The sequence below is a fragment of the Aplidium turbinatum genome, chromosome 3 (assembly GCF_918807975.1).
Source record: "Aplidium turbinatum chromosome 3, kaAplTurb1.1, whole genome shotgun sequence".
NCBI lineage: Eukaryota > Metazoa > Chordata > Ascidiacea > Aplousobranchia > Polyclinidae > Aplidium > Aplidium turbinatum.
Genome location: NC_137474.1, coordinates 3092434 through 3106785, shown reverse-complemented (window position 1 = coordinate 3106785; position 14352 = coordinate 3092434). Strand labels below are relative to the sequence as shown.

Sequence of the window (14352 nt, the reverse complement as noted above, 5' to 3'; positions counted from 1 at the left end):
ATTTAATCTAAATCTTCAATCACCAGGTGTAAGTCTGGATACGACAAACAAACAATAACACAACGTCTCTGATAGAAACGCTTGATTGCCAAAGCTAGTCAAGACTAAGTAATTTACAAGCAGTAGCAGAGAGAGAGAAAGAATTTGAAAACTTGGTACTCGATGCAATAAACGTCAAGAATTGTAGGCTACTGTTTGTTAAATGTTTTGGTTTGCGCCTCAAAATGGTTTAGCCGCATACCTGTGTATATTGTTGATTACAAGTTAGTTTGATATAATTTGCATATTTTCCATTCAATAAAATTTGCATCCCCAGATAGTCGTAAAGTAAAACAGTAATTGTTAGTTAAAACAGACCTGAATTGTAAAACCACTTACGTCACATTTCGTGGAATTGGAGTTATCACCAAAAACATGTTACATGATGGTCAATGCATATCCTCGCCCGATATTTCATTGAAAAAAAAACGACCTAATTTCGCTATAACATACGCTGGTGTTTGCATTGAAATAAAGTATAAACAGCGTTGAAAGAACTTTAACTTGCTTTATCTCAAACGTCGTATGTTTGACTTAAGTAGTTCTTTAACAAATCTTCGAAATGAATTTTTACGTGTAAAAAGGGCCCAATGAAACATTTTACTAGGTTTGTTTAAAAACATAAATTAGTTTCAAATCCTCAAAAGTTTTGATCAGATTTAAAAACCAGGTAGTTTGTTTTATAAAATGTTCTTCTCCCGGTTATTATTATATTTTAATATGTTGTTTTAACGGTCAATATTTCTAACATGTTAGTTTTCAGAGATTTGTTGATAAAAAACATCCTTGTACCATCATTGCAATGAGGTTATGTGTTATCTCTCTGGTTGTCTTGTTCACTGTTGCTAGTGTCTCCTCCCAAACACAAAGACGTAAGTAAACTAAACAATTGACACTAGTTCAATACGAATCTTTTATTGTTCGTGCACGAGCATTAAGTTTTTACTGCATTCCTAATTAGAACGTTCATTTATGTTGTGATAATGCAATTTTAATTTGATTACAAAACAATATGAAAACCACTAACCATGTGAATAACTTCTTTGACAATAACTTGTCATTTTTACCTCCATATGGCGCTTGGAAATTTTCATGATATTCGTTATTTTATGTAGAAACTAAATTTCAGCAGGGTTTAATAACTTTTGTAGGGTAAAAAGGGGTGAATTGGCCAGGGGGTGATTTGGCCATTTCTATGTCATAAGTTCTAGTAAAGGTTTCATCCAGATTGATTTCAGCAACGGTTTGAATTTTCACATATTCAAGGACTACTATGTTGCCAACATTACTACGTCACCACATGTCATAAATGTGTTTTGTCAGGGATTAGAACGTCTTCAGAAAGTTAAGGTAAAAAAGTTACAATTTGAGTGACTTTGTCCAAGAAGGATCGTTTAGAAGTAAGTTTTATTGAAATTTGGATTGCCTTCCTACAATTTACAGCAAGACTGGTTTCTAACAGAAAATAAAGTAAGACAGTCGTACTTTATTCACCGTTTATGAAAACTTGGTATTTGGCACCAAAGAAGTATTGGGGGTGAATTGGCCAACAAAAATAAAAATTGAAATCTTGCCAACAATTTGGACGTACGCTCACAAATCGATATAAATGTTTTGATATTGTTTGTAGTATTCGGTATTTATGTGGCTGTAAAAAAAATGTTGCTTTTTTGTCGTTTTTAAAAAAATGGCCAATTCACCCCCTACGCAGCCATAAGTGCTTAGGCTGCCAGTGAGCGATAACATGAAAGCAAGAAGATAATAATTAGTTCAACAAAAGTTTTATAGCTTAAGTATAAGCAATTCTATAACATATCTATGTTTAGACATGCCAAGAACGTACAGAACCAAGCATAAATATCAGCAATATGATTGAAAGTCTTGAGGGTGCAATATCAGCAATCAAGGCAGGCGATCAAACGCCAAGTTCAGCAGCAAGAGTATTTGGAATTCCTAGAAAAACATTAGTAAATAGAATGCGTAGGCCAAATATTTCATGTCCAGGTGGGTCTACCGTGTTCACTTCACATCAAGATCAGCAAATTGTAAGCAGGCTGCAATATCTAGAAAACCGTGGATTTCCCTTAACAGTTGATGGTCTTCTTCAACTTGCCTACGAATATGCTGTAAAATTAAATCGAAAAAACGAACTGAATGCAAAGCTCCCTCTCAACTGGATAAGCAACAAAAAGTGTTCCAGAGATTGGTGGTTTTCTTTTAAACGACGACATCCCACTCTTAGCATAAGGACACCGGAAGGTTTAAGCATTTCTCGTGCAAACGCTTTCAACAGGCAACGGGTTGCATCATTTTTTGACCAGCTTAAACACATCTACGAAGGAAATCATCTCATTGATTTTCCCCAGCTCATATATAACATAGATGAGACTGGATTATCGACAGTTCCGAACAATGCCAGAAGAGTTATTGCTACTAAAGGAGCTCGTAAAGTCCAGTCTATTCAAGTTGGAGAAAGAGGGACGCTTACAACAATTATACCTGCAATCAGTGCTTCTGGAGAATGTTTGCCGCCTTTTGTAATACTGAAAGGAAAGAAACCTTCTGATGAGATAGTGGAAGGGTTGTCAAAGCAAGACATCACAGTGGTGTCAACTAAAAGCGGCTACATCGATTCGCAAGTATTCTTGGAATTTTTACACCACTTTCAAAAATACCGAACAAAAATTTATGGAAAGAAGTGCATTCTGGTTTTGAATGGTCACACTTCTCATTTGACAATTGAGGCCATAACGTACGCCATTTCTCACAATATAGAACTAGTTTGCTTGCCACCACATAGTTCACACCGCCTGCAACCTTTAGACAACCATCTCAATAAGTCTTTAAAATCTGTCTGGTCGAATTCAGTTTCTGAGTTTCTTCGCATCAGTTCTAGTTCTTCGCTGACAAGACGCGATTTCTTTGAGTTGTTCATTCGAGTTTGGGAAGAGATGAAGCAAAAACGTGGCCTCATTGTCAATTCTTTTGCTCATTGCGGTCTTTATCCTCTCAACAAGCAAGTTGTGCACGACGAAGAGTTTTCTAAATCCGAATCTTTTGTGTCCATTGATCAAACCTCACCTTCAACAAGATTTAAAAAGGATGACTCATCTTCTTCGATCAACCACCCACACCATCTTATTCGGTCATCATCATCATCATAATCCATCGTGGGTTTAGCTAACCTTACACACACAAAACCACACATTGCGTCAGGACTCAAGAAACTTCAAACAAAGGACAAAACCTTCAAAGTTAAGTTAAGTTTCCATCGTACAACACAACCAACAGCAATGCCATTTCCATTGCCATCAACGTGCGTTGGTGAAAACATGAACAGTTTTGAAAAAATAAAACCACAAAAGAAAAAGAGCTGTTTATGCTGCGTGTGTGGAGATGATTATTATGCAGCAAGTTCTACAAAAGAAGACTGGCTCAAGTGTCCACACTGTCAGTTTTGGGCATGTGAGATTTGTTTTGGCATCGATTGTTGTTACAATTGCGAAGACAATTAAGGTTGGAGAGGCTGGCGATGCTCCCGTAGATCGTTTTGCTGTGTTATATTTTGTTTGTTACTTGTTTGGTTTCCATTGCGACATTTTATCGCTTTTAGGGTTTGTATGACATTTAAATAATTTAAGGTAATACATTGCAAATTTTTGTTAAATTAGGCAAAACAGTTTGTACTTTGTCCAGTCGATAAAATACGTTGGCCAATTCACCCCCAAAAGTATTTTGGTGGCTGATTTGTTTGTAGAACTTTATCCAACGAGTTTAATTCCAAATCATGTTGCTGTTGGTCATAGTACCATATAGTTTGAAAAACAAATGTATTTTTTATTTTATTTTTTAAATTTCAGCTAAATAATTTGCAGGTGTAGATTTTTAACCACGATATATTGAAAATATGGCCAATTCACCCCCTTCTACCCTAATTGCTTTTTGAGGTCGTAAATTTTGATTACATAGATTGTAAATTCATCTCTCCAGTAGCAATGAAAGATAAAGAAATAGGGGAATTAAGCAAAAAAGTATGCAAAATAAAGTGACCTACCAAATGAAAAGTAACCTGAAAGCACAAAAAGTGACTTTTGGTAACTTATAACTTCTGACCCCACAACCATAAAATTTTGGTTCTACATTTCTTTTGTCAATTGGTACAACTAAAAAAAAGTAACTTTAGTGACAAAAAATCGCCCTAATAATAATGCAAAATACGGCCTTTTAGAAAAAGAAGGTTGTCCCGAATAATACAAATACATTCTTTCTTAGCCGCTGATAACTCTGGAACTTCTTTTGCTACTAAAATTAAAAATTCAGCCAAAATCTCTTAGTATCAAATTTCGCTGTTGTTTGCAATTTTCATTTTTTTATTTTGTTCATTTCAATAACTAAAATTTAAGGTTACAATGATTATTCTACTCTGACGACATGTCTACCCAACATTGGGCAATGCCTAATGATACAATTAACTAAAATTAGTAAACAATTTTTCAGCCTCAGTGAGTATATTTCTGATTAGTATGAATTATTTCGCTACCCAGAGTGAAACGTTTCGCAACCCACACTTGGGTGGTAGCCCATTATTTGCGGACCCTTGTATTAGCTTAATGTCTAATCTAAAGCATAGACAAAATGATTGAAACAGTGAAGCGTCATTTTAAGAATTGAATTTCTGGTCAGTATGTTTAAATTATGGTTTAAATAGTTCATTGTTTAGCTGCACGGCTGATAAGCGAGAGCGCTCGATATTCAAAAACGCAGTTTGGCATTAGCACGACACGTCTTTGTGTGTCACACCGACGCCGCCAGAGCGTCACGCAATTTTTTGCTCCATCGTTAAACTTGAAGAAGGTAGGAAAGTTGCTTTCCTGTCCATGCACGGACGGAATAGTAACCACCACACAAAGCCCATATACGACAAAGCAAATTCAAAAATTTCCTCTACCATCTCGTAACTTTTACTTGCAAAACCAAAGGGACACATGAGACAGTCCACTAAGTAGGCCTATTAATAAAAAGTTATATAACACGTAGGCAGTGGCGGCTCGTCCGAACAGACTGCAACCTACTTTCGTGAAATTGGCAAACGTAACTGTAGTGTAAAACATTTTTGCAGCCTATCCATTAAAACTACCCACGAGCCGCCACTGCACATAGGAACAGCCAATGTCAACTTACAGAGAAGTTCTATACCTAATAACGCATAATCAAGCAATAAAGTAGAAAGTGGAAAATTCTCATTATAGTCGTTAACCTCATAAAACCTCTCTTCGGTTGGATACCATTGCACTAGACTAGACTAATCGTTGTTGTAAGAAGCTAACATGAAACTGTCTTGTTAAGTGACCAATCATTATCCCTTTGATGGCCAGATATGAAATATTGTACAACGGAACCGAATTAAACCAATACAATGCCATTGTTAATGCAAGAGAAAGCACAAATTGTCATGATAACCTTGAATTTATCACAAGTTAGAAAAATAGTTTAACGTTTGAATATGTTGAATCAACGTGAAAAAGGCAGATTTAGCTAGATGGATTGTGCTTTTCAGGGTATTTTGGATGTCGAGATGATCACACTTCTTACGGGTTCAACACTTCTTACGATTCACTGGGCGATTGCTACAATAATTGTGCAATGAATGATTTCAAATTTGCTGGCGCAGCAGCTGCTGCTTGGGTAAATAACTATATAACATTTTGCTTGACACTGTCATTTTTCACTTTCATTACATGTTGTATTATTATAGACAGATAATACCTAGCTACGACTCGGCATTTAACATTATACAATAAAATGAATATAAACTACAAATTACGATTGTTTTCGGCCATCTATACATGTTAGCCTTTGTCAAATAACGTGGCCGAAAACGTTCGTAATTTATAGTTTATTTTCACTTAATGTATTATGTTAAACACCGTGTCGTAGCTAGGTTTTGTCTGCTTTATTGTTCAAAAAAATTACCTCTTTATCAAAATTTTTTTTATTATTCATACTTACAAATAAAAATTTTGAAACACAGATGTCTATTCATTCTACAACCGCGTGTGGGAAAACGTTTTGTTTTTAAATTAAGAAATAAAACGTCTGTCACGTCACAGATGACGTCAAAACTCAATTGGTAAGAGATGGTGATATTACAAAATAACAATATCTTCAACAGGATACTGTACGGCCGTGCTTCCCAACCAGTGGATCACGAGGCTATTTTAGGTTGGCCGCCCCGCGACACATTTTTAAATGTCACAAGTCACGATTAAATAATACGTATTGAGGTATTACATTGCTATCCAAGCTTTTACATTGGTGGTAATGTTGTTGAAAATGTAAGTAATTTCTGCTATCTTGGCAGTGTCATAACAGACACTTATGATGATAGCACGGAAATTAGAAGGCGAATTGTTATGGCAAAAACAGCTGAGACATCACTTACAACGGTGTGGAAACAGAGGTCGATTGGTAAAAACACAAAATTAAGATTGCTGCGAACTCTCGTTTTCCCAATTGCCACATATGGATGTGAAATTTGGACATGCAAAAAACGTGACATTAAAAAGTTTTGAAATGTGGTGTCACAGAAGACTGTTACGCATCAGCTGGATGGAAAGAAAAACAAATGAATTTGTTTCCCAAAAAATAGACGATAAATGGAGTCTGATTAACAACATCAACCTCAGAAAATTGAAATACTTCGGACCATGGCTTACGTAATACAGGCCTTGCCATCGTGCGAGCTGGAGTCCAAGCTGGAGGCGAACAAAAACTCATGTCTATGACTTGCTAAACACACTTTTCAAGGCTTGTTTGCCCATTTTGTTAAATCCTGCTCGGTTGATACCATATTAGCAAATAATAATCTTTTTTTTTTAAATTTAATTGATAAGTTATATGCATTCCATGTTTGATTTCAATTCTATGTTTGATTCCAATGAATGACACATTTAAATCAAGCACATAGATTGTAAATTCATCTCTCCAGTAGCAATGAAAGATAAAGAAATAGGGGAATTAAGCAAAAAAGTATGCAAAATAAAGTGACCTACCAAATGAAAAGTAACCTGAAAGCACAAAAAGTGACTTGAACCAATAAGGATCCCACAATACACAATGAATATAAGCAATTTCGTAACAAACTAACTCGCATAAAAACAAAAGCGAAAAAGGCTTATTACAAAGAAATATTCAAATTAGGTAGAAGTTCCTCAGATACTTGGAAGACTATCAACAAGATAATACGTAAACAAAATAAAACTAATGAATTACCATCCAAAATCTCGCTTAACAATCACACAACTACAGAAAGACCAGAAGAAATCTGCGAGGAAATGAATAACTATTTTGTGAATATTGGTCATAAACTAGCCAAAGGTAAACAAATAAGCACAAATTACAGAAATACTCTAAAAAATGGACGGTCTAGCCCTGTTACTTCCGTCAGCCTGCAACCAACAGATAATAACGAAGTAATAAATATAATTGATGACCTCAAGCATAACAAGTCCCCAGGATACGACGACATTCCCTTGACTATTATAAAGAGCTCCAAGTTCTTAATAGCTCCTTATCTTACCCGAGTCTTTAATAACTGTATGATTAGTGGACACTATCCTGAAGCTTTGAAAATAGCAAAAGTCATAGCCTACCTATCTATAAATCAGGCTCCAAGCAGGAACCTCAGAATTACAGACTGATATCGATTTTATCGCCTTTCAACAAAATATTTGAGACAATCATTCACAAACGCTTGGCTAATTTCTGGGACAAATATAAACTCTTCTCCCCTTTGCAATTTGGATTTCGCAAAAACTACTCAACCAATTTAGCAATTACTCACTTCCATGAAGATATCATAAATGAACTAAACAACAATCACATTGTGTGCTCAGTATTTATAGATCTCAAAAAAGCATTTGATACAGTTAATCACGAAATCTTAATCGACAAGTTGAATCATTATGGCGTAAGGGGAAACGTCAAAAGCCTTATTCATTCATATCTAACCAATAGGCAGCAATATGTAGGCTACATGGCGGGGAAATCAACTCTTCTCGCTCAAATATCACTATTGGAGTTCCTCAGGGCAGTGTACTTGGCCCCTTTTTGTTTTCAGTTTACATAAACGATCTTCCCGATGCAACTAATTTGAAAACTCTACTCTATGCTGATGACACAGTTCTCTATTTGGCTCAAAAAACTACCAGCAACCTCCAGCCGATAATGAATAAAGAATTATGTAAACTCTACACTTGGCTTGATAACAATCAGTTGACACTCAACTTGAGTAAAACTAACTACATACTCTTTAACAATAAAAAGACTACACTCTCCGATATGCAAATAAAATTAAGTGATACAATAATTAAAGAAGTTGACCACACGCGCTACTTAGGAATCACAATAGATAACAAACTCAACTGGAATAAACACATTGATAGCCTCTCGAAAAAAATATCCTCTTCTTCAGGCGTACTGAGCAAACTTAGAAAATTCACTACTAGAAAAGTTCTAATCAATATTTATTATAGCATTGTACACTCGCACCTACAATATGGAATTATCAACTGGGGATGCGCACCCACAAAATACTTGAATAGAATTCAGGTTAGACAAAATAAGATAATTAAAATCGTTACAGGAGCATTTGAAATAAAAACTAAATTACTGCCACTCTATCAAGAAAATAAAATACTAACTGTTAAGTCTACTTATAAACTAGAAATAAGCAAATTTATGTACAAATTTTATAATAATAAACTACCGGAAAACTTCAAAACTTTCTTTACACATGTATCATCTATTCATTCGTATAACACCCGACGTTCAAGTTCCAATTCACTTTATACTACACTGGCAAATACCCAATTATTTCAAAAAAGTTTAAAATGCATGGGAATCAAGGTATGGGACTGTTTACCTCAAAATATGAAAAAAAACATGAACAAAGGCTTCAAATATTTCAGTAAAATGTGCAAAAAACACTTCTTCAATAATCAAGAGCTATAAAAACGACATCCACTACCTGACTATGTTAATTGTTATTATTGTTTGTAGTAGGCCTATCTATATTTGTTTTGTTTTTTTCTGTTCTTCCTTCCTTCTTTTTTGTGTCAATTTGCAACAATATTAACAACGCAATACTTTCTTTCGTATAACTATTTGAATGAGAGAGTGCAGACTCGACGACCTCCTACGCCTTCAGGGCTACGGTCTTTCGCACTCTCTCATTGGATGCACACTGTCAGTTTTTGTTTTATGTATGTTTCGGCGTTTCGCATCCAAACAAAAATAAAATGACCATCCATCCATCCATAGTGGAATAAAAGGTGTTAAATAAAACGGTACAAATGCACACAAGAAAACAATATTTCTTTTCAAGCATAATCTGCTATTATTAACATTGGTTTAACGTCAGTAACGCAAATACAAGCACAACACAAAAGCACAATGAAAGACAATATGTAATATGTATAGGTCATTCTATTATAATACAGTCCAAATTTTGTAACCCATCCTCTCAGAATTTCTTCATTTTTTAATATGTTAGAGATAATGGGAAAAGATGAAGATTGGCATTTGCACTGTCTAAATCCATCAAGCGGGTTTCGAGATATCGGAGATTACATTTTTGCCACTAGAAGTGCTATTTTCATATCACAAAAACAAAAATAACTTAGACTTCTTATTTTTTATGATACAGAAATAATAAAAATATGTCTTCTTATAGTTTTTGGGGCAAGGAATTCAAACATGTTACTGTATTACATTTGTGAAAAAAGCAAAGGAAAACACTTTTTTTTTATTGTACAAAAGTTTTGGGGTACTCCATTTCAATGCCCCATATCTCAAATCTACAAAAAGATCCCCCCCCCCCAAATAATGCATGCTCAACTGTCAAGAAAAGCTACCTGCTTCATGTAGAAAAGTATGACAGGCACGTTTTGTTGCAAGCTTCTGCAATTGACATGAATTTTTCATTGCTATATTCATAATGTTTTCAATCGATAGACTTGAAGTGTCATACAATTAAGGCACTAATGATGCTCTACAGTAGTAGAGCGAAATGCATATGCCATAAATAGGGCACTGCTGATTATTGATTTTTTAATAAAAAATACATGATCACACAGCATATGCATCGATGCCATAGTAAATGTTCAATTTGATTGGTGACAGATTTTGATTTAAAAGACTTTCATTAAGTGCATCAAGTGCACCTTCGTTATCTGTAATTGCAAATTCTGATCTGTCTGTTTCAGATGTACTTGAAGATTAGCATGCATCATCACACTCATCCGTGTCAGACGGGTTGCCCTTGGCTAGAATATCAAGCTCTTATTTTGCTTGTCTTTGGCAAGTGATGCATAATTTCAGTCTGGGTGAAATTGCATTGTGGGTTTTTATCAAACTTCTTGACATGGGTATTTAATGTAATTGATTGGCGTGCTTTGGGAAGCTTAACTCCATAATGGAGTTGTAAGAGATTGCAGCATCTCATTTGTCTCTTTTCAAATCGTGCAATATGTATACTTAATAATGATAAAGGCATATCTTTGCACTTGCGTCGTAAATGTAATCCTCCACTTTGACTCCCGTTCTCCATTATGCAAGTTCTAGTTCATTTCGTTTCAACTGTGCAATGGGTAACAATTCTTGTCGTTTGGTATATCACGTTTTATAACATTCATCAGACTCCTTTAATTTTCCAATAAAGCACTTCTCCAGCTCCATAACTTTGACACGTAAATTGTAGCAATAATGTTGTGTATTGTGCAGTATGTTCTACAATAAGTTATTTGCCTATTAAATTCCTAAACGTCATGTAACACACAACACATTGAGCACTCTGAAAGCATTGATCACTATCATAATACAGTAGTAGTAGTAGTCAAAGTCTCATTAACAACCAAAATTAAAGCAAATAGCCTTGCCATTTTGTTGTTGATGATTTCGCTAGCTTTCTGTATTTCTTAATAGGAAGTGGCTATTTTTCCACACTTAATGCCATTGTTACAATCAGGTGTTGCCAGAGTTAGGATTAAAGTTAGGAAGTGTTAAGGTAGGGTTTAGAGTAAGGAATGAGATTAGGGTTTTGATCTTTGCCCAGGACTAAAAAAAATTCCAAACTACAAGTTTTTGTTTTGAACAGCTTTAATTTTTTCTCAAATTAGGGCAGAATTCCTTATCTGGCAACACTATTGAGGCTATTATTATACCATATTAGTGTAAATATAACCACAGCCTTCTTAATAACTGAATAACTATTGCTGAATTGATTTAACAAATTCAGTCAAGCTTCACAAGTCATTCCGTTCATTGTATGAAAAAACTGATAAATTCTTGCAATGAACAATAGACATTCATACCAAGTAACCAACTGCAAAAGTTTTCAAGACTACACATTTATCATATCTTTGGCAAGAAACAAGTAATAATTGCAATTCATCACACAACATTTACGCTCCATTATGAATTAATTGTTATTAAGTTACCTAAATATAACAGGGGGAGGGGAGTAGTTAATTATATGATTTTATTCAAGCATAGGCTTACCTTTTAGGTTCCTTATAGGCTATTAACCTATTTTAACCTATTCCTGATCAGTATTATAATATATAAAAAAACTAAAGTTTTAATCTCTTGCTTTGACCTAGCCCTGCGCAGATACTCTCTTGGTAAAATTCTCTGTCAAAAACAAACATGCATTAAGAGTAACTTCTACTCTGGAATTTGTTTATTAACATTTTTATCAAATCTTGATTGCTGAGAACCTGGCTGTACCTGTACCTATAGTAGGGAAGTCTTCTTTGATGTTTTGACTGTTCAAGGTTCAGCTATAATGAAAAAACTACACCTATCTAGCAACTTAATGATTGTGAGAAATCTAATATACAACAGTTAGTGACTATTCACCAGCTACAACATTAGCTTATAACATTAATAACTTGTATTAGTAGACTATGCTTTGCTGCTGTCAAAAATCCACATCTTCTTGCTTGCAGCAGCATAGATTTCTGTTTTCCTAATCATTATCTTCACAAAGACCGATTCAACATGTGGCATGGCTGTTGAGAACTCGAACAAATGGCTACTTCATCTGTACAAATTATGCTTCTAAAAGTTACACATACAGATACAGTAATAAATAAAAAAATTGTTCAAAATAAAAAAAAATCAACACTACATTGCTATTTCGTAACCAAAATAAGAGAAATGCCCCCTTCTAGTTAGTTGGCTATTTTCGTAAAATATTTTCTGAATCAATCGTTGTGACGATGCAAGCCAGAAATACTACGAAATCGCGGAGGAGCAATTTTTTTCTTTCTCTTTATTATCTTATCGAATCTGAGAGAACTCTTTACTGCAAACAGTGTAGAAGCAAGCTTCGCCTCCAGCTTGGACTCCAGCTCGCACGATGGCAAGGCCTGTATTACGTAAGCCATGCTTCGGACACATAGCAAGAAACAACTCGTTGGAAAATTCAATGTTGACTGGGATGGTGCAAGGCAAACGAACAAAAGGACGACAAAAAATGAAATATTTTGACAACACCAAGCAAATTACGGGAATAAAAAGCATGCTGGAAGCACTAATAAAAACAAAAGACAGAACAATATGGAGGCAGTTCATATGGGAGATCACAGCTGATCAAACATGATCAATCTGTTGAAGAAGAAGATTGAGGTATTATTACTTACCAATTACGCAAAATGTAACAACGACTCAAATTATCTGTTGTGTCGTGTCGACCAATTCAGTACATCCTTCCTTATTGCAAAGTGTAGGTAGGTTCAGGGCCATGTGATTGCACTGGTTCAGGTGAGATGATGATTAAGCCGAACGTTGAACAATAATCGAAGTCAGAGAGTCCATTTGTATTCTTGCCACGTGTTGAAACATGCCAAGCGAGGAGTGTCACAGCCTTCCCTCAGAAGTTAACTGATCGAAAAGAATAATTTAGGGTACGCGAATAAATTTATATCAGTTCAAACGATAGTGACGTCAGAATGGCTATGAGTGAGACTTACTAATGACTTAAGAAGCACTAATGAAACATTAATGAGATTATGAGAAGCACTGATGTACTGTAGAGTGAAGACTTAAGATATGGCCAGTAGGTCTACTCCAGTCACAATGAAGATAAATTAAAACTTGAAGGTAAAAAGTTATATACGTAAGTGAGGGAACAGGACTGCGTTAAAGAATATGACAAAAGTGTTGTAATGTGAAACCGCAGTCGGTACATGATCACCACCTCAGCTCCCTTCCCCCATGTCATGCATTATTCCTTTTAGTACGGTAATATATCAAATCTAGACCTAACTACACTTAATAATGATAAACCTTACAAGGTAGGCTAAATGAAATTTTGCATCATCAAAGCCAAAGTTATTGTAAAATCAAGGATCTATCTTTAAAGATAAATGTCTATGAAAATTATCAACTGTTATTACTCCATGTGAACATAAGAAGCTTAGTTGCTAATCTTGCAAAACTAGAATCATTGCTCACTGAAATGCCAAGGCTACCAGATAGGGCCTACAATTGCCGTATCAGAAACCTGGCTTAATGAGAATCGTATTAAGTTTATCTAGTTGCAAGGATACAATTTTATTTGTTCTCACAGTACACATGCAGACACTAAATCAGTAGCAGGTGGTGTGGGAATGTACATAACCATTCAATAACATATAATCAATTGGACAGTTTTGGTTTAAACATGAAAGGTTGTGAAGAATTGTGGGTAAACATACCAGCAACAAATAATAAGCACTGTTTAATTGGTGTTCTTTACAGACATCCTCAACATAAACTTGATGAATTTCAAATGAAACTCCGTGAATGTATTGACACAATAAATACCCTAAACAGGAACTATTATACAGTATATGTGGTGACATTAACATTGATCTTTCAAAAAAAGATGTTAACTCATCTGTCAAAGGCTACTCCGATACACTTCTCAGTTGTTGCTGTCAGCAACAAGTGGAGACTCCTACCCGAGTAACCGCTAAAAGCTCAACTTTAATTGATCATGTTTACACAAATGACTTAAAAAATAAAATTATGTGCCATACTTTGTAACATGACATTTCTGATCATTTTCCAATTACAATATTGCAATACAGTCAATGAAACCCAATGTATTAATCTTCTTCTTCGTTTGAACCTTCTTCGCCACTCCAAGGGTCGAGGGGCTCTGCCTTTTACCACCCTTGGGCAGTGGCGGCGACGCGGTCTAGATGTTTGGGCAGGTGTCGAGCAGCCATTCAATTGATTTGTCATCCTGGTGAATATCCTGACATC

At 35.2% G+C, this 14352-nt stretch overlaps 1 protein-coding gene across 1 annotated transcript in view; it reads left to right on the top strand.

The window, feature by feature from the left end:
- Positions 1–801: 801 nt before the first annotated feature.
- The window catches only part of LOC145766043 (uromodulin-like), a 36657-nt gene continuing 23106 nt past the window's right edge, over positions 802–14352 (top strand). The window contains exons 1-2 of the mRNA XM_082577697.1: positions 802–911; positions 5597–5724. Coding sequence (XP_082433823.1) covers positions 842–911; positions 5597–5724 — 198 coding nt within the window. The 5' untranslated portion in view covers positions 802–841. The remainder of the gene's footprint in view (positions 912–5596; positions 5725–14352) is intronic.